This window comes from Podarcis muralis, chromosome 16, assembly GCF_964188315.1.
Source record: "Podarcis muralis chromosome 16, rPodMur119.hap1.1, whole genome shotgun sequence".
Classification (NCBI taxonomy): domain Eukaryota; kingdom Metazoa; phylum Chordata; class Lepidosauria; order Squamata; family Lacertidae; genus Podarcis; species Podarcis muralis.
The window spans coordinates 27,145,623-27,173,347 of NC_135670.1; the positions used below are offsets into that span (position 1 = coordinate 27,145,623).

The window sequence follows — 27,725 nt, forward strand, 5'->3', positions numbered from 1 at the left end:
TGCGCCGTTTGGAGACTGCGGTGCAGGTGGGTGGGTTGGAGAGCATAGGAACCAATCAGCCTAATAATAATAATAATAATAATAATAATAATAATTTATACCCCGCCTATCTGGCTGGGTTTCCCCAGCCACTCTGGGCGGCTTCCAACAGAACACTAAAATACAATAACCTATTAAACATTAAAAGCTTCCCTAAACAGGGCTGCCTTCAGATGTCTTCTAAAGGTTTGGTAGTTATTTTTCTCTTTGACATCTGGTGGGAGGGCGTTCCACAGGGCGGGCGCCACTACCGAGAAGGCCCCTCTGCCTGGTTCCCTGTAACCTCACTTCTCGCAGTGAGGGAACCGCCAGAAGGCCCTCGGAGGTGGACCTCAGTGTCTGGGCAGAACGATGGGGGTGGAGACGCTCCTTCAAGTACAGGACCTTTGCCCCGCCGCCCAATAAAATACTTCAAGCGGTTGATGGACATCGCCATTCAAATAATGTAGTGCTCGCGGGCGCCGTAACATTTGATTGATCATGTGGGGGCGGGGCTTCCCTGCCCCTTCCCCCAATTTTTTTTAATTCCTGGTGGGGAGCTAGCGAGAGGGGCGCCCCTGTCAGGTGAGAGGCCTCTCTTTAGTTATTTCCCCTTCATGGCTCCCCCTCCCCGCCATTCCCCTCACGGCGCCTTTTCCCTTATGACTTAACACCCGCCCCTCACCGCGCTCGATGGGCGGGGCTCTCCTCCTCCTGGGGCTTCGCGCCTCTTTCGCTCCTCCGGCCACTGTGGTGCGAGCGAGCGAGCGCCCGTCGCCATGGCGACAGAGGCGGCTGCGGGGGCGGGGAGCGGCGCGAGGCTGGTCGGAGGAGGAGGCGGCGGGAAGGGACCCAGAGCCGCCGCCTAATTCTCCTCAGGCGGCGGCGCTTCGGCCCTTCAGGTTTCCCGCCCGGGTAGGAGGAGGAGAAGCGAACGGGCCAACGACCTCCCGCTCCTGAGGCGGAATGGGCAGCGCCTCCGCCTCAGAGGGAAAGCTCTTCTGAAGAGGAGGCGGCAGAAATGCGCCTTAGCCCCGGCCCGGCTGCTTCTCCTCGCACCCGAGCTGCTTGAGTCTGAGGCCTCTGCGCACCCGGCTCTTCCGTCGCTTTCCTTCCCGTCCCCGGCCTCGGCCATGCAGAGCTCCGGTTTCCCTTCGCTGGGCCGCGCCCAGCAGCACAACCTCCACCTGCCTCCCTGGTCGCGCTTCGGCGGGCAGCAGCCTCCGCCTTCGCAGCAGGAAAGGGCCGCGTCCCCGGCTCCGCCGTCGCCTTCGCACCCCGCTTCTCAACCTCACCCTCCTCGGCCCCCTCGGACTCCCAGCGCCGACGGCTGGAGGAGGGCGGCCACCGACCTGGAGCGCAGCCTCAAGTTCCTGCAGGAGCAGTACGCCGAGACCCTCCAGAAGCTCCACGAGGAGATCGATCTCCTCAAGAGGCAGAACAAGGGTGGGCAGCCGGAAGGATACACCACCTCCACCCCCTCCCAATTACGAGCCAACTCCTATGGGACGAGGGAGATCCGGCTCCCCCGATAAAATATACGAGGGGGTTCAGCAGCCCCAACGTGGATGGGCATTGCCATTCAAATAGCACCGCGTCGTGTGGTCAGTTATATAGGGCGGGCCTTGCTTAACTGCCCCCCCCCCCCATATTTCATTCAAGTTGGCACCCCTCCCTGAAAAAGAGGTGGTTGCAGCAGCCCAGAGCCAGGTGCCCAGAGCCAATCGCATGGTGACCCAGTTGGCTGCCCCCTCAAGTCTCTCCCTCTCCATCCCCAAGTAAAAGAATGGGGAGATCCCTGGGCGTGAACAAGGTTACCAGTTAAAGGAGGGATGGGCTGGCCACAATAAAACAGCCTTTTCTTTTTCTTGCAGATCTTCATTATAAGCTCATCATGAACCCGATACTTCAGAGGAAAGGTACAGCCTTGCACTGCCCGTGTTTCAGAGTTATAAAGTGAAACTAGTCACTTGCCCACTCAAGGCTCAGGAATGGATCAGATGGTTTCTGACACAGCTGCTTCACCTAAACCAGGGGTGGGGAACCTTTTGGGCTCCATGGGCCAGATCCTGATCAGGTTCGCCTGCCACTGAATTTGACAGCTGTGTTTGGGAGGTGTCATTAATGTAACCATGATTGACAGGTGGATGCCCCGCCCACCTGTCAAAAGAAACCACAAGGCAAGAGACATTGACAGCCCCATATTTGGAAGCTCTTAGCATAGAGTTGGTAATGAGGGGGATAGGCGAGTCCAGTGAAGCTGGTGCTTGTAATATGTGAGCCCTGGTTGTTACCCAAGAGATTAGACTTGGTGTTTCTTGAAGGGGATGAGTGAGTAGGCACATACACAGACTGACATGGAGCGGGTGAAGAAGGTCCAACTGAGTGCCTCCCAGCTCTTGATAGGCAAGGAGTTGATGCCAAGCCTGGGAGCTCCAGGATCAGCTTTCTCTTAGAATATTTCAGCTACTAGGATGCCAAGACACAAAAGGGTCCCTTCTGAAAATGTCCTGTTTGGCCTTCCCTATGGTTATGCGCTGTTACGTGGGTACTGGTGCTAGCCCTTCAAGGGAGTATGCACCTGTCTGCCAGATTATTCAACTAGTTCCTTTCTTTCTGTTTTTGTAGATCATTCTTCCAGCAACTTGCCTAGTAAGTCACAGCCAGGAAGCAGTGCACCAGGGAAGACAAGTGCCGGCTTAAAGATGGTGGCGCCAGCAGCAAAAGAAGAGCACAGAGAACAAGGTACACACACAGTCTAAGCTGAAAAGATAGCGTTAATGGTGGCCACAATGCCTCTGATGCCATGGCTGTGTAGTGTTTTGAGTGTATTAGCAATGCAGCCTTTTCCTAAACATCTTGTAGGTTCTGAGGAGCTGGAAAAGAAGCCAGTAAGTGGCGAGTTCATGATGGACGAGACGAGTGCAGAAGAAGAAATTATAGAAAAGGAAGTAGATAGAGTAACGTGGAAGGAATTGGAGGACTTCAGGCCGGCGCAGGAGACGGTTCCAGAAGAGGCACCTCATCCCAGGTTTGAGAACACCCACTGAAGTAGCAGTAACTTCTAAATCAAAGCAGCAAGTTTCACATTGTTGTTATTGTTACTGATGATTAAAAGTTCTGCTTACTATTTATCAAGGTGGTGTACACACATCCCCTCTCCATTCTATCCTTACAACAGTCCTGTGAGTGAACTTGTGCTGTGAGGCTGTGACTGGCTCAAGGTAACCTGGGAGGCTTCATAGCTGAGTGGGGATTTGAACCTTGGTCTCCTAAGTCTTAGTCCAACACTCTAACCACTACACCACACTGCCGTGTGCAGAACTGCAAAATTCTCAGTCTTACGCAGGCTTACTTGGGCCTTGCTAGACTTAAGTGTGGTTACTCTCAGATAGATACGTAGCTTCTTTTGTACTATGGACTGATACAGCTACTGTTCAGCAAGTGAAAGCAATTCCATTCTGATATTAGTGACCAGCAAACACTGTTAAAGCCCACCAGTGATCTGACAGCTGGGAGAAACCCCCTGTCATTCAGTCAGGATTTTTTTTAATGTAACATATAACTGCTTTGAAGCTATATAAAAAGGGAGAAAATATTTTTAAAGCAAAGAGAAATGGGAAGGAAACTAAAACTGATGAAAGAATAGGGCAGTTGGTTAGCCCCTGTGTTGGGGCTACTTGAAAAGAGTGTCAGTCAGTCCCTTAGGCCGTAGGTTGCCCACCTGTACTTCACTGAAATAACTGTTCCTTGGTCACACTTCAACTGTGTTGTTACAGAGACGCAGATGTTTGTGACAGGATGACGTCCCCCATCCCTTTTTCATCTGGTCAAAGCAGGGCAGGAGATGTGAAAATCCCTGCTGCTTCTTCCAACCCCTTCTTGGTGACAGTGCTCCCTTCCTACATGCGGAAGCCACCAACGCTGGAGGAGTGCGAAGTGGTCATTCGGCAGTTGTGGAACATCAACCACATGCAGATGCAGGAGGTGAGGCTGCTTGCTCTCCTGGGTCCCACAAAGGCAGGAAGCTGACATTGCAGGAGGAGCAGGAAAGTCACACACTCTCCTCCTTTCTTCTTCAGCTGATGTATTTGCGATCGTGCTTGGAAGATATCCACAAGACCAAAAGAATTCCTGAGGACTACATGCTAGCTGGTCATGTTGGGTAAGCGTGGTTTTTAATGGAAAGAGGAAGGATGGTACCTCTGAATACCTCTTTTGAGTTGCAGCAGGGTCTCCAAAGTACCACAGTTGATTGATTAGGTGGTCGCTGGAACTAATGAGTGGTTCAGCCATGGCTTTTAGCTAATTTCTTCTCACAAAGCTATTTGTGAGCACATGTGAGATAGGAGCTCAGATTTTTGCCAGGGAACCTTCTTTGATCTCTGCAGTTCTTTGGAGATCCCATGCATTCCTGTACCATCCTATCGCCTTGAGGAGAAAATAGCAGCTGAAAGCAACTGTCCAAATTAACTCTCCATAAAATGCATTGAGACCATTACTTTGTCCGCCTCCCTTTGCAGACTCCTCCTAATGCTGGCTATTGATTCCCACCTCCCAATACAGTTAGCCTGCTTGTTCACTTCATGTAGGATTAAATTTCACTCCTCCCAGCAATTTAACCTCACTGGAATTTTTCTTTGTAGCTGGGCTTAAATTTAATTAAGCAGGAAGTGGTTATGCTTGGAGTAGCCTACCTATGTGGAGAGAGCATGGAAATGCTTACTGCATGCTTACTAAAGTGCTGGATCTCACCTACTAGGAACTTTGATGGCAGCTGCAATCTTGAGAGCAGGTTGGGGCATTTCCATGTGAGCTAAGAAAGCAGGCTGCACTGGTATTTTGCTACTTAAGATGCTCCTGTGAGTCTCAAAAGTGTTATTTCTATGCCCTAATGGAAGGACATAACGCATGATGAAAGGGCAAGAGGCGAGAATTTTTTCCCCAGTGCCCAATTGTTGGTGCCAGAATAAATACTCTGTGGCCTAGTATGAAGTAGCACTTACCTATAAATATACATGCTAATTAATGGTTTCCTTCAGGAACCAAGAGGTCACACGGTTGCCCAAGGTGAAGAATGGTCCTAAGAAATGGTAAGCAGGCATCTTATCTTAACACAGGTCAGAGATGGCTTAAGGGGAGCACAACTGGTTAGGTCACACTGGGTGCTTAGACTTTGGGGCACTGCAAGGACCCCACAATTATGATTTAGAATGCAGCATGAGAAGTAGGGGGGGCAACTAAATCTGGGTGTCACAGAAATTTAAGATCCCGAGGTCCACCACTGCACAGGCCGCTCACAACTTTTTATTAAAGTTTTGCAATTAAAAGTCTCCCAGCAGGCTTCCCAAATTAGAAAAAGTATTTTGTGGTAAGGATCTAATTGAAATGTAAACATTTTTCAAACTGGACTCCTCCACCTTGCCAAACTGTCTTTTTTTAAAAAATGCCATTACATACTGCTCCTATGGGTCCCCCCAGTAGTGTCCTGATGCCAAAAAGTTTTGTGGCACTTTTAAAGCACTTCCAAAATTGGTCTGTTTTTTAAAAAAAGTTTACCAACTGCTCTTGTGGTGATGCCAAAAAGTTTATGACTCTCCCTCCCACCAAGACCTTGCAAATTTTGTTTTTTTTTAAAAAAAACAAAAAATAGAATTTAATTTTTACGAATTTAATCTTGAATGATAAGAATGATATATAGTGGTACCTTGGGATGCGAACCTGGGATCCATTCTGGAGCCCCGTTTGCATCCTGAATGGAATGTAAGACGCGATGGCGCGGCTGCGCGTGCCGCGTTTTGCCGCTTTCGTGCATGCGTGTGATATTTTGAGTGTCTGCGCATGCGCGAGCGGCAAAACCCGGAAGTAACGCGCTCCATTACTTCCGGGTTGTCGCAGAGCGCAACCCGAAGGCACTCAACCTGAAGCACATTCAACCCGAGGTATGACTGTAAAGGTGTTGAATCAGTTGATGGGAAAAGCCTTTTTGGAAGAAGTGCAGTTCTTGCCTCAGCCCCCCAGAGGGCGTTGACTCTGGGTCAGTGCTGCCCTTGGCTCACCTCTCTGCTCTAAGGTAAAAGGCGTGCTGAAGTGCAGGCAAATTCTACTGTAACTCCTGCTTAGATCTGTCACTTGGGCAGGTGGAGAAATGTTCCCATTTGCTCCAGAGGACTAGTTTAGTGCATACGAAACATCAACATCAGACAGTTTTTGGCTTTGAACGTGAATTACCAGAGCAAGCTCTTGGCTAGAAGCCAAGACTCCAGAAAAAAAATATTCTTTGGGTGTGGGGGCAGACACTAAACTTGGACACTGACTTCCTCAAACACCCTGTTAGTAGGATGAGAGAGCAGCTTATTTAAATGCAGACTTCAATATGACAGGCCCACTTTGTTCTCCAGTAGGATTCTCACACCACTGCCTGCTGCTGAAAGGGCTGTGCTGCCAGCACTGAAGCAAACACTAGGAAATGCTTTTGCAGAGAGACAGAAGAGAACACAGGCTGTTCAGAGGAACAGGCTCCACCGGACAGCACTTTAGCAAGTATGGTTCAATTGGCCTCTTTTTGTAATGTGTCTCCTTGCCCTAAAGTGGTTTGAAAGCCAGCTAAACCATTTCCGAGTGTGTGCTGTACTTTCAACAAATTGTTTCTGGTGTTCACCACTCAATTTTTAAAACTTCATAATTAATCCTTTTTTGTCCACATAGCTACAGAAGATCACAGTGACCTTACTTCTCCCTAGAAACTGTTCTACCGTCAGTAGTAATTAAGTTTTTTAAACTACAGAATTGGGGGCTTTTAGATGCAGAATACACAGAAGCCTCCTTAGACAACCCCAGGTCAAGGGGGTATCAAAGTGACTTTGCCTCTTAGCAAACAAGTTTCTGTGCCCTCGTGCTCAGGCTGCGGTGGAACTAAAGGAGTTTGGGGGGTTGCAAGAGAAAATAAGTGAGTGTTAAAACACTGGAACAATACATTTATTACAATAAAACAAATGCCTTAGTTCATGTATGAAATAATTGATACTTTGTACTGCAATCAATCAGAGCTTCTTAAGTACATTTTTAAAAATGTCCTCAAATTGACACAGCAATCACACATTTACAGATAGCACAGCAATTGGATGCCGTGTTGGAAGAGTGCAAGCCAGTATTCAGCGACTCTGCTGCAAAGGTGATAGCAGAAGTATGTAAAAACAGCAATACTTCCACAAAGATCAAGAGAGTTGTGCATGGGAGGTAGGAGAAAGCAAAACCAGGGCTGAGTGAAGCAGCCTCAGTCTCACCCTATGCCCAGCCAGGCTCCTCCCGTGAGGCACAAGTTGATGAATGACACTTGACGCATGGCTTGCCAGAGCCACATCAGTCTAATAGCTGGCTGCCTCATAGTTGGGAAGACACAAACCGCTCACCTGCTTCAGTCAGTCACTGCACACAGCTATCAAAGAACAGCTTGTGTGGTGGGTGTGCAGGCAGCCTCTTCTTGGGCTGGTATCCAACCAAGCATACATATATACATACATACTGGGCACTGGACGAGGTCTGAAGGACGCTGTCCCTTTTCTTATAGTAGGGAGACTCCGTGACAGAAGTCTACACACACTCTTCTCTAAGAAGACATTAAAAAAAAGTCATTAACACGTCTGCCGTAAGAACCGTGAAAATCCACCCCCTGCATCAAGTTATGGGCAGGTCTACAAAGGCAGAAGAAGCACAAGCACTAAACCTAATTCCAGGCTCTTTACAAAGCCGGGCTCCTAGTAAACAAAAACAATTTAAGGCTTCTGCTTCACACGTTCCTGCCCTGCTTGGCTGTGATTTTTTCCAGCTCAGGCCCAGCAAGAGGAGATGACGAGACATTAAGCAGCAGACAAGCAGGCCTGGCGGATGCTCTGCGCCCAGGTGTTAAGGAGTGCTGTGACAGAGTGCTTGTCAGGAAGCTGCAGCAATTTTGACATCATGTAGCGATACACTGACTGCAAGAAAGGGTTTGCTTCTGGAAAGAAAAAAGCAGAAAGAGTCTATTATTAAAAAATAATAATAAAGGACACCATCCAGATGACAGCTTGTGTGTGGGCGGTTTTGTGACTCATACTGATGGGTTATCAAAGCTGGGGATTTGGAGCTGCAGAACTGAGAAAAATGAGTCATTGGCTTTTCCCCCCTTCACCTCACCATTGGAAGCAGTAGCAGTGTCTTGTTACATATCTGAAGCTTCCAAAACTCAATCAAAGGATTTCCTTAGGATACTGGAATTCTGAGCTTCCAAAGCTTAAAACTGAGAGGGCAGTTTTCCTGTAAAAACTTAGTAAGAGAGTGTGTGTTTATAAGTAAAAAATGTAGTTGGTTCTCTTCTTCCCACATGGCCTCTAGCAGTGTCCCTCAAAAAGACCCAGTATTCCGAAATCACAGATCAAACTTTACCACATCTCTTCCTACAGCACAAATAAATCCACACTCAAAAGACAGGATGGGAGTCTTAATATGAAGTGGTCAAATGGATCACAAAGACTAAACTCACCAGTTCCAAGGCTTAATGTAGACCCTATACCCCATCACCCACCCAAATGTCATTTTCCGCCTGCCTTGTTCTTTCATACCGTACTGCTGAGGGTTATCAATCCACAAGGGGCTCTGATGTGGATAATCGGCTGGGACGCTCAGTTGCAATGGTGGGACATTTGGAAGGTTCTTGTCATCTGGAATCAGACACATTTTGCATTACTTTCTCAACCTTCTCCAAGAGACACCTAAAGTTGCTTATCAGGCAGCCTCTTTATTAAGTAGGAACTCAGAAACAACCTCTCAGGCACCTGACCCATCAAGGTCTGGTTAGAATCCTCTGTTACCTTTTCTCTCTTGGGCAGGTTTTGGACCTTAACCAGGCCCGGTCAACCTCCCCTGCTGCTGCTGCTGCTGCTGCTGCTGCCGCCACCACCACTGCAGGCTTTTAGCCTTCAAGTGTCAAGAGGATATTTGAAGATAGAGCTGTCTTTTCTTGCCACTCACCTAGCTTGCATATGAGGTGGACGGTGCCATTGTTGCTACAATGGGAGGGATCCAGGTTCACCAAGAACTTTGGGTTTAATCTTGCAACCTCCCCTTGTAATACATTTGGTATAGTCTGCCTTTCGTCCTCTTCATATTTCCGCTTCCGAGTGGAAGTCACCGGGGTCCTATGAGAGGACAGCCAACTTCAGTTTCAATTCTCATTTCTAATTAATTTTGCATACAAAATGATAAGGCAACCCCCAACAACTGGTCTAACTAAAATTTCAAAGCAAGATAAAATAACTTCAGAAATAGCCGGAACAATACATATGCACAAATATCTGACAAATTCCAGAAGGGTAGCTGTGTTAATCTCTTGCAGCACACACAAGTAGTCTTTGGGCATCTTATTCCTTCCAGGCCTGGGCTCTGAGCTTTCCTATCTCTCACACAATTCCTTAGCCATCTTTCAGCAGATGCTAGAACAATGAATATACATACGTGATGGGTGGACCATGGATGGCAGTCATTGCTGGCATAAAGGTTCGGTAGAGGGAATGATTGAAGACTGGTGAGCGGATATTGGCCAAGACAGCATCCAACAAGGGTTGGCACAAGTACTGCTGCTTTGTGGGAGGCACTGTAGGGGGTGGGGGGGTGGGCTGACATACAAGAGACACACATGGATTTAGGGAAGGTGCAGTTCTGTCAGTAAGTGTTGCTGGACTCTCGGGAAACAACAGCCTTAAGAATGAGACTTCAGGCCCTCTGCTCAGATGCCAGCTTACAAATCTGTCCATTGAATCTCAGACAGCTCCATGTAGAGACAAAGAACTTCACGAGGCATCTACCCTCCTACCAGATTCACCTCCCACGAACAGCTCCAACTCACCCACTCTTCCTGGCCTTGGGGTTGGCCAACTGTCAAGATGCCCTTCTTTATTTCCTTGTGCACCTTCTACTCAGATCCCATCAGGCAATTGCTCCTTACTCAGCTTTGGACACACTGGAGTTTGCTTGTATGGTCGACTCGCAACTTACGTGCATGTAACTTGTGTGAGCTCAGCTTTATGTGCCTGGCTGATTTTTTGTTTTTAAGAGGCAGTCATCAAGGGGGGGTGGATTGGAAGAAGGTGGGGACACTGGCAATTGTGCCCACCATCACACTCACGTTGGGAGAGCATTTGGATGTGCAGTTAAGAGAGTGAAAGTGGCCTTAGGCGCATTCGGAGGTGCATGGAAGTCTTCAGTGGTTTTTACAGGACATCTTCCAGTTTTTAAAGGATTGACTATACAGTATGTGATTTTGGCTTTATGTGCTACCACTGGAACTTAACTCTTGTGTAAGTTGTGAGTCGTTTGTTCTTGTAAAAGCAGATTAGCTCTGTAGCTCTGTCAGCGCCAAGGCCCATCTAGTCTGACGTCCTGTTCTCATAGTGGCTATCGGATGTCTCTGGGAAGAGGACCAGAGTGCAACAGTTGCACGCTCCCTATCTGTGATTCCTTGCAACTGCTATTCAAGGGCATGGCGAATAGCTGTTGATAGCTTCATCCTCCATGTATTTGTCTAATCCTCTATTAAAACCATGCATAATCTTATACTCGTATGTCTCCTCTTAACTGCCTTTTTTCAAAACTTAAAAAGTTCCAAATATTGTAACCTTTCTACATAGGGAATTTGATCTGGCCCCTTTTGGTTATCCCTTTTTAAATCTACAATATCCTTTTTAAGGTGTGGTGACCAGACCTTTATGCTGTACTGTGGCCAACTTCTTTGCCTATATTTTCCTTCTTTTGTTCCTGACGTGCAGAATCATTGAGAAGAGAAAGCCCCCTGCTAATGTGGACTAGGGGAACAGAGATATATACACACACACAAAACTTACCACAGCCATGTCATTCTTGAGCTTCTCCAGAGCAATTTCACATTTCTGCAGTGTCTTCAGAGGACAGCTAGGAATGAAGAAAGCCAGTCTCAGAACAGGCACTTTTCTGCTTCAGAGAAAGTAGAATTGCCTCCTCGTTCCCCAGATGGACATGGCAAGCCACCAACAAACAGCACTCTCCCTCCCCACTACTGCTGCTACACACAGTCACTAGGAAGAACGAAGCCGCCTACTGGAACCTGGCCCCGCTGCTGTGTGGGGCTGCTTCTTGTGCCTCTCTTCCTACAGAGAAGACACTTCCTGCCTGCTACACTTGGCAAGCACAAAACCAAGAACAAGGCAGGCTAGAGCACTGAGCCTCTTTTTCCTCAACTAACACAAAGCAGAATTTTGCCTGTGAAGACAACTAGCTCTAATTATCTCCTGGCGCTTACAAAGACAACTCCTCTAGATGTTCAAGGGGAGGAGAGCAAGAAGAGATAATGGGTCGAAAATGAGCACACAAGTTTACCGTTTGGAAGGATCAGTCAGAATATCCAGCAGGCTTTTCATCTTACTGAGGTCCTTCTTCCTGTCTGAATTGATAAGAAACACTCCTGAAAGAGGCAGTTATGCTAGAACTATCTTGCAGGACAGAGAGAAAGCAGATCTCTTGTGACAGGCGAAGGAGGTCTGTACCTCTTGAGGTTCAAGCTTCCCTGCCAAAGACAACCACTCAGAAAGAGGTCATAGGGTGCAACATGGCCTCTGTCACATCCTTGTGAGGACAGCAGCAGATGGCACAAACTGATGGTGTGTCCATCCCTTCTGCTTTTCAGAGGGTGCAAAAGTGCAACATGCCTCAGCAAGCCTTCCATATGGCCCATGGTGTGCCATGCCCAAACACGGTTCAGCCACAGAATGTAACTCTGGGCAGAGCCAAAGAATTCATTGCCACCCAGTTTCCCTCTACTTCCTGCAGAGATATAACATGGTTTATTCATCACTTTGCACATGACAAGGCTATATTTACAGGTAACCCGGCAGCAAGTAGGAAGTAACATGGCTGATCTGGACTACTAAGCCCAGACCTAGGAGAAAGCCTCTTGGTACCGCCTGCTGCAAGGGGAAAGGCTATCAAGGCTGGGTACCGACAACCCCAAGCACACCACCGGGGGGGAGACGACACACACTTACCTTCATTCTTATCTATCTTGTTGATCATCCTCCGCAGAGGCTCAATGTACTTGGAGAGCTGCTTGAGTTTTTCCAGGTACTGCTGCTCCTCAGATTGGCTGGAGCTCGCTGGGCTCATGACAGAGTTGGGATTGCCTTCCAGGCAGAAAAGAGGACAGGTTAGACCCATGGAGTAAAGGCACTGAACAGGAGGAGGGGGAGGTGGCTGCACCCAGCACAGCCTGCCTTCCATCTGCTTTCCTGCATGCACCCCCAGGCTGCTTCCCCTCTGCCACCATCACCAAGCTGTTCTGGGGATTCAGAGTTTGGCTGTGGGACATGCTGCCTTTGCCCTGTTGTTGGGCTGCCTGCAATACAACTTCTGCCAGGGAAGCAGAGGGTCACAGTCTGTATGCAAATTATGTTCACCCACCACATCACTGATAGTTAAAATTATCAAAAAATCCTCTCAAATGCCAGCACTGGGTCCCCACAATTAACCCCATTTATGCAAAATATGCATTACAGGCACAGACTTGGAAGTAAAAAGAGGGGCAACCTGGTTTTGCTCCCTCAAGCCCTGCACAAATTACCTGGAGTATTTAGTGGCCCCGGAGATGGGACACTGAAGTTCTGTGGCGTTCGTGCAGCTGCTGGACTTTGAGAGGGCTGAGGAGATGGACTGGGGAGGAAGCTGCTGGGAGATGGGGCTGGACCGGAGCTGAAAGAGGAGGAAAGTATTTCCCATTGAGGTCTGGGGATGAAGCAGCTATTATTGACCCTAAAAAGAAAACTTGAAACCACCTGAAGCCTGCTTACTCCTACATCAAGGCTCACCTGACATTGGAGTTGGGCTGGGAAGTTGGCTGCCCTGGCTGGGGAGAGGGCTGAGGTGGCGGAGGCATCGGCTGAGGGGTCTGGGCTTGCTGGGCTGGTGAAGGAGAAGACATCATGGTGATGCTGCTCTGGCTGACCTAGAACAAAGGAACCGTCACTGGCAAGAGGAGCCTTTCCAAAAATCCAAGGGCACCAGGACAAGAGTAGCAGCCAGGGATCCCATTGAAAGGCAGCATATTTGACCTGCTGAGGAGCCTTGGGCTTGCCACTCTTTCCTGGGCTGTAAAATGAAGATTGTAATGGACACGGCAGGAAGCTCAAAAACAGGCCCAACACAGCAGCATTTCTCTGCAAGCCTCCTGTGACTTCACATGCAGAATTCTTCCCTGGCTTGCTAAGGACAGAGAGCCAACTCGGTGGGTCCTCAGCTCCATCTACATTTACTAGACCAAACATCTGTCTGAAAAATGCCAGCCTCAACTAGTACCATGGGAGACTTACCTTCATTGTGGCCCAGTGCACCAAAACCCCGTTCCTTTAAGCTTTGTCAATGATTTCCCAGTAATAATCCACAACAGACTGAGATGGTCCAAAGTGTGTATGTGTGCTGCATGCATGACAGACACAGGCTAGCTTGGCAGAAGAATGCTCCAGCCCCACAGAGAACAGAGCCAGGGTAAAACATGGAACTACATGGAGCAGCAGCAGCTCATCATACAAAACACGTGTGTGTTTTGGGAAGCAGAGGAGGTGCGTGCCATAGTCCACAAGCTGCCCAAGTTGGCAGACTGCTTCCCTCTTTTGCTCTATTTCCACTGAGCATTAGAAGATCAGACAGAGAAAACTTCCCGTTCCTCTTTGGGGGAACTCTTTAGAAACTACAGCCAGCTGCATGAAATATAGCTGAACAAACCCATCGTACCCTAGTCCCTGCCCCCTCCACCAGGGCCAATGGAGGCCTTGTATTTAGGCACTTACTAAGTTTTGCAGCTTTAAAAAAATGCACATCAGACCAAAATATGACACCCACCCTCTCGGCTTAGAACTGCAAATTAAGCAAATGAGATCACTTTTTAAATTAACAAATATAGACTTTGTCATTTTAAAGAGTTAAAAAATTCATAAATATTGCTAAAAATATACCGTTTCTGATGACACAGGATTAGAGGGTGATGAGCATGTCCTCCCCGGTCTGCTGCTCATGTTGTATGAACAAACAGCTCACTCTTCAGAGCCTTATTTTGCCTTCCTCTGCCGTCATTTTTAATCTTTATTATGGCTAGGGGCCTCTCTGGATCTCTAAGAGGGCTTGCTCCCCCACCCCCTTCAAATTCCAGCTAAATGTGTGTGCAGTTTGCAGCATAATTAATTGTTCTAGGAATCTGAAGCAAAGAGTGAAGGCCGAGATTCCGTGTTCTCAACCTCTAATCTTCACAGCTGGCTCCCTCTAAAGGAGCAGCTTTTTTTATTAAAAAAATGGACAGATACTGATCAAAGCAAAAGGCCCATAGATAAGCAACACCTGTTCTTTTGCTTACTCTAGCTGCGCAGCAGGGTTGATTGCCCACAGAACGTTAAGTGAAAGCCTTGGACCCAAAGCTTTCTTCTTTTTAGGATTCTTCTTATTTGAACTGCTCTCAATGCAAATTGTTTTCAGAAAACCTTGGTGCCATTCAACTGCAAGAGAGTGTCCTTCAACTGTGTTTATCTGATGCTGAATTTCTACAAGGCCTAATTGTGAGGGGAAAGTGTTTTGTGACTGGCAAGTGCTGCAAAGCCAGAACACCTTACCTAGAAAGCAAACTCCTATTTAAACTCAGTGTGAATCACAGGTAAGGGCCTGCCAGTGTGCAAATAGGTTGCTCATCCACTGAGAAGCCACAACAGTTTCAGTGCCAAGCCTGCCATGTGGAAGGGAGGCTGGACATGGGTGCCACACAGCTCATCTGTCAAACCTATAGGGACTAGATCAGAGATTTTGAGAAGCCTGCTAATTTAGGTGATACCAATACCGGCTTTGGTAGTAGTGCTACAACACAGATAAGGGAACAGCCAGCAAATTACTAGATCATTTTTTGTGTCCAGCTGATGGAAAGCAGGCTGGGAACAGAAGTGCTTGTGAAGCAGTAAGCAGGGACTGAAGGATATGTTAAGTGACTGTGGATATTTCTATGCACCCAGAACTAATTGCTGTTGACAACATTTAAGGCTATTCACAGGTGTTGTTCATGTCAATCTGCTTCCTTTGATTGCAGTGCTGGGTGACTCAGATTAGAGGTCAACACCTGGGCTTCTTTCTCAGGTGGAGTTTGTATGCAGCAGCTTTACGAACCTTCTACCAACCAAAGCTGGTCTACAGAGAGGATATTGGTTCTCCTTCTCAGGACTTGAGTGGCTGCAGCTGTGACTGTATTCCACCAGGCCCAGATTCGTTATGGGAGGAGAAACCTACATTCCCGCTGTCAGCTAAGCTGTGCAATCTGCCAGTTGACCCTGGTCAAAGCACCCACTTTCAGCCTTGGGAAGAACAGGAAGAACTGTCTCTCAAGACATTATTGTTTCCTGGCCAGCGAGATAAGGGTTGGAAAGAACTTGAAAACGAGGCATGCCGAACAGACCACAGAATGTGGGAGTCAGTGGGAGAAGCAGCTCAGTGGAACGAGCCAAGCTCACAAGAGCCTTGCTGCTGTGTGAGTCAACACAAACCCCGGATGTAACTGCCTCACAACAAAGTAGAGCAGTGGGGCTGCCAGCAGTTCTATTCTATGAGAGTTAATGCCGTTTGAGCCCCATGATGCACCCCAGCAATTCCGCTTCTGGGGGGAACCTAATGGTGCAACATACTGAAAAGAACAGCACACAAGGCTGGGGGGAGAGGTCATCTCAAGATCAATGGGCCAACCGAGTAGGTGGGTATCCGTTGGTGGAGTTCCTCAGCAAGAGTGCTTGGGGGCACAAGTAGAGTACAGTGGTACCTCAGGTTACATACCGTATTTTTCGTCCCATAGGACGCACCAATTTTTTTGGGGGGGGGGAAATAAAGGGGAAAAAATTCCCTTTATTTCCCCCCCAAAACCAGGTCGGGGAACAGTGGGATGGTGGCGCTGCGCCTCCCCACTGTCCCCCGAGCTTGTGGAGCTGGCCGATGTCTGCCCGGCGCGAGGGGCGCTCTGCTTCAGGGCGCCCCACGCGCGGGGCGGCAGGCTGCAGACACCTGCGCAAAGCACGGGGCGTCCTCCAGAGTGCGATCCGCGCTGCAGGCTGCCGCCCGCAAGCCTTGCGCGCCCGGGGGGAGATCTTCTGGGTGCGCAAGGCTTGCGGACAGCTGCGTGAAGCACAGGGCGTCCTCCGAAGGGCGCCCCGTGCTCCGCGCTGCAGGCTGCCACCCGCAAGCCTTGCGCGCCAGGGGGGAGATCTCCTGGGTGCGCAAGGCTTGCCGACACCTGCACGAAGCACGGGGCGTCCTCCGGAGGGCGCCCCGTGCTCTGCGCTGCAGGCTCCCGCCTGCAAGCCTTGCACGCCTGGGGGAACTCCCCCCAGCTCCCAAGGCTTGCAGATAGCTTCCTGGAGCCTGGAGAGCGAGAGGTGTCGGTGCACACCGACGCCTCTCGCTCTCCAGGCTTCAGCGAAAGCCTGCATTCGCCCCATAGGACGCACACACATTTCCCCTTCATTTTTGGAGGGGAAAAAGTGCGTCCTATAGGGCGAAAAATACGGTACACTTCAGGTTACAGACTCTGCTAACCCAGAAATAGTATCTTGGTTTAAGAACTTTGCTTCAGGATGAGAACAGAAATCGTGCTCCAGCGACGCGACAGCAGCAGGAGGCCCCATTAGCTAAAGTGGTGCTTCAGGTTAAGAACAGTTTCAGGTTAAGAACGGACCTCCGGAACGAATTAAGTACTTAACCCGAGGTACCACTGTATTTCACAGGTGTGGAACCAGCCAAGACCTGATAAAGACTGCACAGAACACCTTCTCCTGGAGTTTCATTGCCCTGACATGCTGTAGTCATTGACAAGCCAAATGTGGGTGCAGAAACCACCTTGGGTGCCAATCCACAAAGTCACTTTGTGTGGCTCTTGGGCGGTCAGTCACTATTCCATATGCATATGGATTTTGTGAAGATGACAAATTGGGACTGTATACCAGAAGGACTACAGAAGTGATAAACAAGAGCTCCAGCAGTCTAAGCACCAGCAATCTGAAGGTGGTTTGACTTCTCTCTCCCTGCTGATTAAACAGAGACTGCCAGACAATCCACTTGAGTCAGGTCTTGGCAGAATGGGTGGAGTGAGATCCCTGAAAGACCCACAAGGCTTCCTTTCAGGGGCGCAGGAGGCATGAATCTCTGTTCAGTTGCCTTTGACTGGGCTGCACAAATGGCCAGAAACCTCTACCAGCCTCTTAGGAGGCAAAGGGAAGAAAATGAGCAGCAGCAGCAGCTACAGTATGTAACAGGGAGAGCACATCTACCCCTCAAGGGTCTTTGCAAGCTTCCTCCTCCCTCGGAGTACAGGCACAGGTTCAACGCATGTCTTAGCAGCTAAATCGGCATTCCTGTGATCTGTTCCTCTGAACTATGCCAAGCATTGTGGAGGCGAGGGAGACTTGAGGTAATGACTCTCCTGGACTTCCCTGCTCCCAGAAGCTAATCTGCAGTCCCTGCTTAGCTTCCCCCACCATTCTATGGGCTGCCTTCATTGGGGTGCCCATGCTCACTGCTAAGTGTGCACACCAGTAGTTGAACAGAACTCGTGACAAGGGAGGTGGCCCCTTGTGCAACACCCACCCCACCAGCCCCCTGGCACAACACACATCAGCTCCAGTAAATACCTGAGGCATTTGCTGTCCACCCAAAGGAATGGTGCTTGGAGGCGTGGCAGAGACAGCGGTGGTAGGCGGGAACCGTGGTCTTATTTGCATCCCACCTCGGGCCATAGTTGCGGTGATCATCTTGGGAGGACAGAGGGACAGACAAAAGTAATCGCAACACAAGAAACGCAGCACACCGGCAGGATGAGAAGCACATGCAGCCTCCGAGGAGGAGGTGGAAGTCAAGCGAACTAGTCTTAGGAAGGCAACCCTGCAGCAGTCTCTGGCTTGGGAGACACATCACTTGCACTCCTCACTGGCTCTGTCAGAGAACTCTGGGTGAGTGGGTGGATGTGGGGAGCTAGAGTCCAATTAAAGGGAAACAATTAAGGGGGGGGGTTCAGCTGCACATCAGCTGTATCAAGGCCCTCTAATGGGATGCCAAACCTAGAAGAGGAAATTGACATCTCCACTGACCCACCCGGACACACAGCACCAGTCTGTATTAAGCTCTGATTTAAGGTCCAGGTGTGACATGGGCAGATTTGACCAGAGTTTTCTCATCTGCAAACTATATGGCTCAGCCGCAACCAGCCAAGCCAGTGGAAGATGCTTTGGTCCCATCTCCTGCCCAATTCCTGACCCTCAGGGGAGTCCTTAAGACTAGCCCAGACCTTGGGGGATGGGGGAAGAATGATGACAGGCAACTGCATTTAGTGCTTCATGTAAATGGACCTGCAGCAGCCACATCAACAACGTGTCTTGAAAAAAAGTCATAGAGCTCAAAGTTGCTAACAAAAAAGTTAGGAACACAAACAGACACACACATGAAACAAGGAGAAAGGAAATCACAACTCAAGAACAGCAAAACTTTGCACAGCTGTTAGTTCATGGCAGAGCAATCAAGCCCCCTCCCCCTCCCCCAGCCTGGGGCAGTGACGGATGGTCAAAGAGGCTTTTCGGAAGAGAAAGGAATGAGGGGAGGCCAGACAAACCACATGCGCATGTCCAACACACACAGCATGCAAAAGCCGCCACAGCAGGGGAGGCCAAGGCCAAGCACCACACAACAGCAGAAGCAGCTTCCCAACAGAGGCGGATGCGCCACAGAGAATGGAGGGTGAGCCATGGCGGGCATGGGTGGTGGCGGCGGCAGCAGCAGCAAGACCAGGGGTGGGCAGCTGACAAAACGTGCTCCTCCTCCAGGCATTCCTCCACATTCAGAGCCACACAGGCGCCAGCAGGCTCAACCGAGGGACCACCGTGGGCCGGGGCCTCCTGCCACACCACCAAAGGGAAGACTGTTGGAGCCACGGCCTCCAAAGGCTCCTCCTAAGACCCAGCAGGAGAGTCGAACCGACTGCGAAGGCAGCACCATGACTTCAGGAAGCTGAACTTGCCAAGAACTCCAGACTGCAGCACACATACACCCCCAAGGCAAAAGCGGTTTGTGGAGATGGGGGGAGGCTGAGAAAGAGCTACTCTGGCACAGTAAAGGTGTTAGAAATGTAGAGTTGGAAGGGTCCATGAGGGTCAACTAGACCAGTGTTTCCCAACCTTGGGCCTCCAGCTGTTTTTGGACTACAACTCCCATCATCCCTAGCTAGCAAGACCAGTGGTCAGGGATGATGGGAATTGTAGTTCAAAAACAGCTGGAGGCCCAAGGTTGGGAAACACTGAACTAGACCAACCTCCTGCAATGCAGGAGTCTTTTGCCCATCATGGAGGTTGTACCCACAACCCTAATATTAGGAGTCTTGCGCTCTTCTAACTTGTTTGGGTTTTTCCCCTCTAGGATGTGCCTCTTGTATTTCAAATGAGAGAGAGTGCACAGGCATCACCAGCGCAGAGCTTCCGAATTCCCAGGAACAACTCGTAGGGAGGATTTCCTCCCCCACCTCTTGAGGACTTCTTAAACTTATGGAAGAAGTTCAATTTCCGGGACGGTTATTCTGCGTATATCCCTCCTCTTACAGATTCAATCCCCCCCTTCCCCCTCCCCCAGCAAAAAATAAATAAAATCAAGAAAATGGAAGTATCAGCTTCTAACCTCTCACTCCTAGCGGGTTTTGAGGCATGAAGCTCTGACCAAGATGTGGATCCAGACAGCATCTTGCTCCAGCAAAAAAGCACAAGAGTGGAGTGGAATTCAGCTCCAGAAGCCACTGGATGTGGATGACTGTCCTTGAGGATCGATGGCTCACATCCTCACAAAACACTGAAAGGGCCTGAACTGGAGGGCTGCCTCCAGCAGCCCACAATCCAGAGGAGAAAGTCTGTGTAGAAGAGCCGCCTCATGCGATTGGCTGCCCTTCGCTCAAGGCTTCCTCCCACACAGCACCACCAGGAGGGCTCTTTGAATGATGATAAGGGAAGGGTTCAGGGAAGCAGTATGGTAAATAAATCCTAACTGCATTTCTAGGAGAAAGGGCAGGCAGGCAGCAGTTGCCTCCCGATCTAAATGGGAGTTGAAGCTCCACTCCAAGAAGTAAGAACTGCCCCCTTGCCAGGCATCAACAAGCAAGACGCTGGAGAGACTACCAGAAAAGTCAGGAAGAGATTTGATTTGAAAACCACAGACACCCATAAAGGACAGAGAAAAGATCCAGGGCTAGGCATTTCCTTGGTTAAAGCAAGTTGCTTGTTGTATTAGAGACTAGTCTGACTGATCCAACCTCCACAAGGTCCAGATTGCCATCAGCTTCTCTCTAGGTGTCTTCATGTGCATGACATCTCCTTGGCAGGCTGGAGAAGCCAACCCTAGTTTGGGCATGGCCAACAGCCACAATAACCAATTATGCCCCCCTAAATCAGGTGTGGGGTATCTCTGGCCCTTGAGATGTTGATGAACTACAATTCCCATAATCTCTGGCCAACGACCATGCTTGCTAGCCGGGTCAATAGTTCCCCACACCTGCCTTGGACGATGTCATTGAGGCTGGTCCCCTAGGCCTTTTCACCCTGGAGCAACTGGTAACAGCCACCATTTGTCAGAATGGCGCGTGCCAGCCAGAAAGAACACCCCAGCTCCCACCATAGATAACCATTCCCAAAGGCATTAGCTGACCATATCCTCAGCACACAATCAAGGACTTCCTCGTAGTCTTTGCGACTGCCAATACCACAGTATTAACTGGCCAGAGGCCAGGTCAGTTGGGAAATGTTGGTTCGTTGTGTTTGGAAAGCTGCTTTGTGCAAGCCCAGTAGTTTTCACACAAGCTTGGCTTGCTCCCATCCTCTAGCCCATCAATTCCCAACGAGCGAAAGATGAGGTGAGCCAGAGAGGGAATCGGGGGGGGGGGGGGCTGTCTAAGTTATGACAAATGGGTGGAAGCACATGGACCTCGAGACAGGGCAGCCACAAAGAGGTCTATTGTGGACATGGAAGGGCATCCCAGGACTCTTTACCCCACCGAACCTTTGAAGAGGTTCCTCTGCTTCCAGTCCATTAAAGCACTGTGGCTTTAGGTAAGCTTCAAAGAGGTTCACAGCTGACGCCTCCTGAGCGTCTCCTTGGAACCCTTTCCTCTAGGCCTCTCTCGCCCTGCCCACTTGAAGCACCTGCAGATCCTACCCCAATGGAGTGTTGATGCTTGGACAGCAACGAAGGGGCTCTCCAGGACTATCAGGACAGACCCATCTTGCACAACAGGGACTGTGTTCTGGGCTGTTTTTGCTGTGCTATCAAGCAGAACAGCGATAAGCAGATCCGACATTCACAGGCCTAGGAAGAGCCCTGGTCTGAAGCCTGATGGCAACATCCTGGCTGGCCCTTGGATTTCTGAGCTGGGGGTACACAGATGCCAGGCCGCCCGTCTCTATGTGTCCCCAACCTAAAACCTCACTGGTGCCTAATTGGTTTACATGGGAACTGGTTCCCGTTTCCCTACTTCTGCCTCTCTGTTTGCACAGCCATCTCTGTGACTTACCTGGTGGAAAGCGAAGTGTTTCAGGAACCACAGAAGCCCCTGGAGATGGGAGAATCCCCAAGCCCACCCTGGTCCTGAGCCCCTCTCCCAGCATGCAATCAGACTTCAGGCTTCCTGCATGCCAGAGAACAAGTTTCCATGGCCTCTCATGTGCACATGCAGCTTCCTCTGAGCCAGCTCTCATCCAAACAAGGCAGCTCCTTAAAGCTCATGTTGATAAGGACAGAAAAGAGAGAAAACGGGACTCCATCAGTGGACCCCCAAACCAAGGCTACTCATTCAGAAAGACTGTTAAAACGGGGGGAGGTGGGGGGAGAGAAACTGAACAGATAGGAGACTCCAGGACTACTAAAGCATCAAGAGTTAGACCCACAGACACCATATCCCGTCACCCCAGGCAGGAGCCCCCTGACTTCGGCAGTCCAGACATGCTCAAAAGGGGTGAAGAAATATTGCCTCCAACTCAAGACAAAGGGATGGCAGTAGGGGAAGAGTCTTCATCAGAAAGCCAACTGGGGCACCACCACCCAGCTCCCACTGCTTCATGCTCCAACTCTGCAGGCAACTTATTACTGGCTGGCTCTGGGAGGGGAAGGGGGGGGCTGGCTTACCGGTCCTGAAGCACCCATCTGAGCAGCCTGAGCTTGAGCCGCGGCTGCCTGTTGTTGTTGTTGCTGTTGTTGTTGCTGCTGCTGCTGCTGTTGTTGCTGCTGCTGCTGCTGCTGCTGTTGTTGTTGTTGCTGCTGCTGCTGCTGCTGCTGTTGTTGTTGCTGCTGCTGTTGGTGCAAAGCTCTTGCCTTGGGAAACAAAACAAAGGGAATTCTGCACAGATCTGGGTTGAATCAATCACACTTAAACATTTATCTTAAAATTGGACACACACTTGCTCCCTTGCCTCCTACACCTCTGTGGCTTAGGTGCCAGGCTTATGACCTCTGTATGGCATAGATCAGTGTTTCCCAACCTTTTTTGGGCAAAGGCACACTTGTTTCATGAAAAAAATCTCGAGGCACACCACCATGCCAGATGGGGAAAGGTCACTTTTTACTTATGTAAAAAAAAAAAAAATAGTAACAGCATAGAAGGTAATGGTTAGGCTAGCATCCCTCTTCCAAATATGCTAGGTTTTTATTTGCAGGGACTGTTCTACATGGGAAAGCATTCAGCACTGTCATTCTCCCATCTGCCATCTGAATTGGTACTATTCTGGGTCAACTTACTCTGTCCGGGGCGATTTAAAAGCCCCTGGGAAGGCAGGCAGGGGGGACAAAGATTTTTGCCCCCCGCCTGCCTTCAGAAGAGGTCCTGGACCTCTTCTGAAGGCCGGTGGGGGTCAAAAGTCTTTGCTCCCCCCTGCCTGCCTTCCTGGGAGAGCAGAGAAAGGCAGCGCGTTTCTCCGCTGTCCCGGATGGCTTTTGAAGGCACGCAGGGGGGAGCAAGGACTTTCGCCCCCCCGCCCACCTTCAGAAGAGGTCCTTGACCTCTTCTGAAGGCGGGCGGGGGCGAAAGCCTTTGCTCCCCCCTGCCTGCCTTCCCGGGAGGGCGGAGAAAGGCAGCGCGTTTCTCCGCTGTCCCGGACGGCTTTTGAAGGCAGGCTTTTGAAAGCCGTCCGGGACAGCGGAGAAACCCAGCGCGCCCTTCCCGCTGCCCCCCGACTTGGCTGGAAGGCTGGCGGGGGGAGAAGCCTGCTCCTCCCCATCGCCAGCCCTGCAAACTCGGGGGACAGCGGGAGAGGCGCAGCGCACCATCCCGCTGTCTCCCGACATGGTTTGGAGGCTGGCGGAGGGCTTCCTCCTCCCCCAGCCCCGCAAGCTCCCAGAGCGATGCCAAAGCTGCGCGCAGCTTCGGCATGGCTCTGGGTCCCGTTCTGGGGGAGGGGGAAGCTCGGGCTTCCCCCGCCCCAGCCCCACGCCTGGCGGTGGGGGAATAATTTTTTTTCCCCTTTATTCCCCCCCCCGCCAATTTTTCCCGCGGCACACCAGGCAACGTATCGCGGCACACTAGTGTGCCACGGAACACCGGTTGGGAAACACTGGCATAGATGATAGATAGATAGATAGATAGATGATAGATAGATATAGATATAAATAAATAATTGTTTACAAAGGCTGGAGGGCCAAAGGAGCTGCATTTCACTCTTAGCCTGAAACATAAGCCAGCTCTTAAAGCCCTGCTATAAATATCCATAAATTAATAAATTTTGCAAGATTTAACTGCAAGAACTGAAAAAACTTATGAGGGACATTGCAATATTCTGGATCATTTCTGCACCTATATATAAGGAGGACTAGGAACTTTTTCTTTTTTCTAAAAAGAAAAAAGAAAAAAGAGGAGGGAACAGAATAGATTCTCAAGGCTCTCGTAGGAGTTTGCATCCTGCACCACTGACTGCTGTTGTACTGCTGCTGCTGTACAACTTGGCACTGAAGAACACAAGCTAAAAAGCAGCAGCACAGAAGCCAGCGGTGGGGAAGGAAGCAGCAGCTACAAAGCAAGCCCTGCAACTGAACTGCACCCCTCTTGGCCAAAGGTGGGCTGGAGGGGAAGGAGCTGGTGCCAGACACCACAGGCTCCCTCCACCCAGTTTGGTCTGCTCCTCTTTGGCAGAGAGCCCTCCCCAAGATCCCCTGAGCCCATGTGAGCTGCCTCCTCTGCACCTGACCCATTCTTGTTCTTCTATACTTACCTGCATGACTTTAATCTGTTGGGCTGTGAGCATGACCTGACCAGGGATCTGCCCTGGGATTGTCTGTGCCTGAGACACTACTGGCTGCGGCGGCTGAGCTTGTGCAGCCTGTTGCTGCTGCATCTGTTGCATTTGCTGCTGCATGACCTGCTGCGATGGGGGTGGCTGCTGTTGTTGTTGTTGTTGTTGTTGCTGCTGCTGTTGTTGTTGTTGCTGCTGCTGCTGCTGTTGCTGGGCCTGTATGGCCTGAACTTGCAACTGTTGCATTTGAGCAATCCGCTGCAGTTGCTGCTGCTGCTGCATCTAAAACCAGGAAAGGGTTGGAAGACATCTGAACCTACACAACAGGTAAGGCTAGCCAAGAAAGGAAACAGGGGAGGGCTGAGTGAACAGGTCACAGGCAGACAGCTGATGAGAATGGATGTCCATCTCTCTCTGCCTCCACCTTTGCTCTTCACACACACTGACAACCATCATGTCCAAGCAACCTCAATTCATTCAGACCCTTTGGTCTACAACAGGAATGTGGAGCCTTCCATTTTCTAGGCCTCCCAAAAGAAAATGAAGCAAACCGGCTACACAGGAAGCAGGAAGTGTTCATGGCTGGTGGAGTTTCCTTGCTGCACACAGCAAACGGAAAAGGTCCCTTTCTCAGCACGCAGCAAGGAAGCCGAGGGAAGGAAGATGCCATGTGGAAGGTGGGTGGGGTTTGGGCATATTTTTGGACATATACCCGTAAGGTAGGGACGCGGGTGGCGCTGTGGGTTAAACCACAGAGCCTAGGACTCGCCGATCAGAAGGTCAGCGGTTCAAATCCCCACGACGGGGTGAGCTCCCGTTGCTCGGTCCCTGCTCCTGCCAACCTAGCAGTTCGAAAGCAAGTCAAAGTGCAAGTAGATAAATAGGTACCGCTCTGGTGGGAAGGTAAACGGCGTTTCCGTGCGCCGCTCTGGTTCGCCAGATGCGGCTTAGTCATGCTGGCCACATGACCCGGAAGCTGTACGCCGGCTCCCTCGGCCAGTAAAGCGAGATGAGCACCGCAACCCCAGACTCGGCCACGACTGGACCTAATGGTCGGGGTCCTTTACCTTACCCGCAAGGTAATTTGGCCCTGTGTGTGTGTGTGTGTGTGGCAGGCAGAAGATCCTCCCTCCTAATCCCAGTCTACAACATCCAGCCACATTCATGGACAGACAGTGGTCAATGTCTCTTTCTTTAAAGGAGGGGTCCATTCCATTCCCACCCATGCCCTCCTCCTCAGTCTCAGTCAAACTCCTCTCTGGGTTCACCTGGGAAGTGGTATGTGTTGGCCTGCTCCCCACACATTCAGCTCCTCATAGCAATGAATGGGCTGCCAAAGCTTCGCTGTACATATCTGCCCTACATCCCTAGAGAAGGGTAACCGCTGCAGGTCACCAGGTGCCCCACAGAAAGACTCTGCAGCTCTAAAGCATCCAGCCTTCAGAAGCCACAGGCCACCTCTCTCTCTCTCTCTCTCTCTCTCTCTCTCTCTACCTGCTGCTGGTTCTGCTGATGCAGTTTCAGCATGTGCTGCTGCTGGGCTGCCTGCATCTGCTGCTGTTGCTGCTGCTGCTGCTGCTGCGCCACGGCTGCCGCCTGCTGCTGCTGCTGCACCGCCTGGAATTGCTGCTGGATGGCCGTCTGCTGGGCCTGGAACTGCTGCTGCTGCAGCGCTGCCTGCTGTTGCTGCTGCGCCTGTGCCTGCTGCTGCTGAAACTGCTGCTGCTGTTGCTGGGCCATCTGCTGCAGCTGGAGCTGGGCTGTGGGGCAAAGGAAGGGGAAGGGAGGAGCCATGGGTGTGCGGCAGGAGGCTGGTAGGGCCCTCAGAGAGGGGGCAGTCAGTAGCTGGGGCTTTTTCTGGGCAAGGTCACCTCAGAGTCCAAATCCAACCATCAGGCACAGCCCGACTTCAGATTTGGACTTTGCAGTAAGTGCAATCTGGAAAGCAGAATACAGGATGAGAAGAAAGCCACTCTCACCCAATGGACAGGAGGCAAGAAACAAAGAAAACGGGCCTGAGCCTGTTTAGCAAACGAAGGTGAACACTTTCGCTCAGCCAACAGTGACTTCTGCAGTTAACCGGCAAGGATGGATCCCTGTGGCTGCCTGAAAAGCCCCACATTCATGGAGGGCAAGAGCCTAATCTACCTGTACAGGAGTTGCCAGACAGAGCAGCCAAGAAGGACAAGAGAATGGATGGGGAACTTCTGGCCTGCGGGCCAATCTTTTACTGCAAGCCATGGCCATCAGCTAATGGGTAGGAGGACAGGGCTGAATCCTGCACTGGACTGTGCAACCTAGGTGGAAGGGTTAAAGCCTTTTCCATTCTCCTTTAAGTGGGCTGTGGTGGTGCCCAACTGCTGTAACCTGTCTGCTTAAAGGAGGAGAGAATGCTTCAGCCCTGTCACAACGACATCATTGATAAGGATCTTGGCTGTGGAGCCAAAAGGGGTTCCCCACCCCTAGGCTAAATAGACAAGGAGACAGGCGTGGGGGTCTCTCTGATGGACGATTCCTCTGCTGCAGCTAAGACCTGCTAGTCTCTACACCAGGCTCTGTAACCCAGCAGCATGAAAGGATAGTTGTGAAACGGCACTGGCTCTGCCCGCTTTCGCCCGCCTCTCCAGCTCAGAAAGGGATAAGGGAAGCAGGTGAAGTGAACAGACGCTTCCTTAACTCGTCACATGCCACTTCTTTCTCCAAGAAGATGAGACAAGGCTAGATGGTGTGAATCAGCCTGTCCGGGGAACAAAGCATGTTTGTACATGGTTAAAACAGAGCCATAGACAGCATCTTAAAAAGCAGGGACCTCACCTTGCCAACAAAGGTCCATATAGTTAAAGCTATGATTTTCCCAGTAGTGATGTATGGAAGTGAGAGCTGGACCATAAAGAAGGCTCATCGCCGAAGAATTGATGCTTTTGAATTATGGTACTGGAGGAGACTCTTGAGAGTCCCATGGACTGCAAGAAGATCAAACCTATCCATTCTGAAGGAAATCAGCCCTGAGTGCTCACTGGAAGGACAGATCCTGAAGCTGAGGCTCCAGTACTTTGGCCACCTCATGAGAAGAGAAGACTCCCTGGAAAAGACCCTGATGTTGGGAAAGATGGAGGGCACAAGGAGAAGGGGACGACAGAGGACGAGATAGTTGGAGCATGAGTTTGACCAAACTGTGGGAGGCAGCGGAAGACAGGAGTGCTTGGCGTGCTCTGGTCCATGGGTTCACGAAGAGTCGGACACGACTAAACAACAACAAAACAGAGCCAGAGAGCAAACTCTCTGCCATCTGCTCATATTTTTATCCAACGGGGGCTGAAGAGATTCCTCCCAAGGGAATTCCCTCAGCATGCTCCAAAGCAGGAAAATCCCCCTGCCCTGGCCCGA

At 50.3% G+C, this 27,725-nt stretch overlaps 2 protein-coding genes across 6 annotated transcripts in view; one reads left to right on the forward strand and one right to left on the reverse strand.

Annotated features, from left to right (window-relative positions):
- The first annotated feature begins 711 nt into the window (after positions 1-711).
- On the forward strand, positions 712-10,608 carry CCDC74B (coiled-coil domain containing 74B). Of its 4 annotated transcripts, none has more exons than XM_028710242.2 (9): positions 715-1,464; positions 1,893-1,937; positions 2,647-2,763; positions 2,884-3,049; positions 3,798-4,005; positions 4,101-4,183; positions 5,061-5,111; positions 6,420-6,561; positions 9,820-10,608. In XM_028710242.2, the coding sequence occupies exons 1-8, from the start codon at positions 1,152-1,154 to the stop codon at positions 6,556-6,558; spliced, it is 1,122 nt and encodes a 373-aa protein (XP_028566075.2). In that variant the 5' UTR covers positions 715-1,151; the 3' UTR covers positions 6,559-6,561; positions 9,820-10,608. The 4 variants fall into 4 exon arrangements, with proteins under 4 accessions (XP_028566077.2, XP_028566075.2, XP_028566074.2 ...); XM_028710241.2 differs by lacking the exon at positions 9,820-10,608 and adding an exon at positions 6,727-7,026; XM_028710244.2 differs by lacking the exon at positions 9,820-10,608 and having other exon boundaries at positions 712-1,464; positions 6,423-7,026.
- MED15 (mediator complex subunit 15) overlaps positions 6,975-27,725 on the reverse strand; it is a 31,371-nt gene continuing 10,620 nt past the window's right edge. The window contains exons 6-18 of one of the 2 annotated variants that reach the window (XM_028710235.2): positions 25,833-26,098; positions 24,318-24,620; positions 22,243-22,428; positions 17,724-17,843; positions 12,888-13,024; positions 12,644-12,771; positions 12,072-12,206; positions 11,407-11,470; positions 10,896-10,962; positions 9,511-9,671; positions 9,028-9,194; positions 8,619-8,717; positions 6,975-8,014 (exon numbers count right to left, since the gene is read on the reverse strand). In XM_028710235.2, coding sequence (XP_028566068.2) covers positions 7,878-8,014; positions 8,619-8,717; positions 9,028-9,194; positions 9,511-9,671; positions 10,896-10,962; positions 11,407-11,470; positions 12,072-12,206; positions 12,644-12,771; positions 12,888-13,024; positions 17,724-17,843; positions 22,243-22,428; positions 24,318-24,620; positions 25,833-26,098 — 1,970 coding nt within the window. In that variant the 3' untranslated portion in view covers positions 6,975-7,877. The remainder of the gene's footprint in view (positions 8,015-8,618; positions 8,718-9,027; positions 9,195-9,510; positions 9,672-10,895; positions 10,963-11,406; positions 11,471-12,071; positions 12,207-12,643; positions 12,772-12,887; positions 13,025-17,723; positions 17,844-22,242; positions 22,429-24,317; positions 24,621-25,832; positions 26,099-27,725) is intronic. The other variant, XM_028710236.2, reaches the window with a different exon arrangement.

Bases quoted from the DNA above. Each gene is read 5' to 3' on its own strand.
- CCDC74B (XM_028710242.2), top strand. From the start codon at position 1,152: ATGCAGAGCTCCGGTTTCCCTTCGCTGGGCCGCGCCCAGCAGCACAAC. The intron at 3,050-3,797 runs GTTTGAGAACAC...GTGTTGTTACAG, and splicing joins GAAGAGGCACCTCATCCCAG to AGACGCAGATGTTTGTGACA. The intron at 4,184-5,060 runs GTAAGCGTGGTT...GGTTTCCTTCAG, and splicing joins ATGCTAGCTGGTCATGTTGG to GAACCAAGAGGTCACACGGT.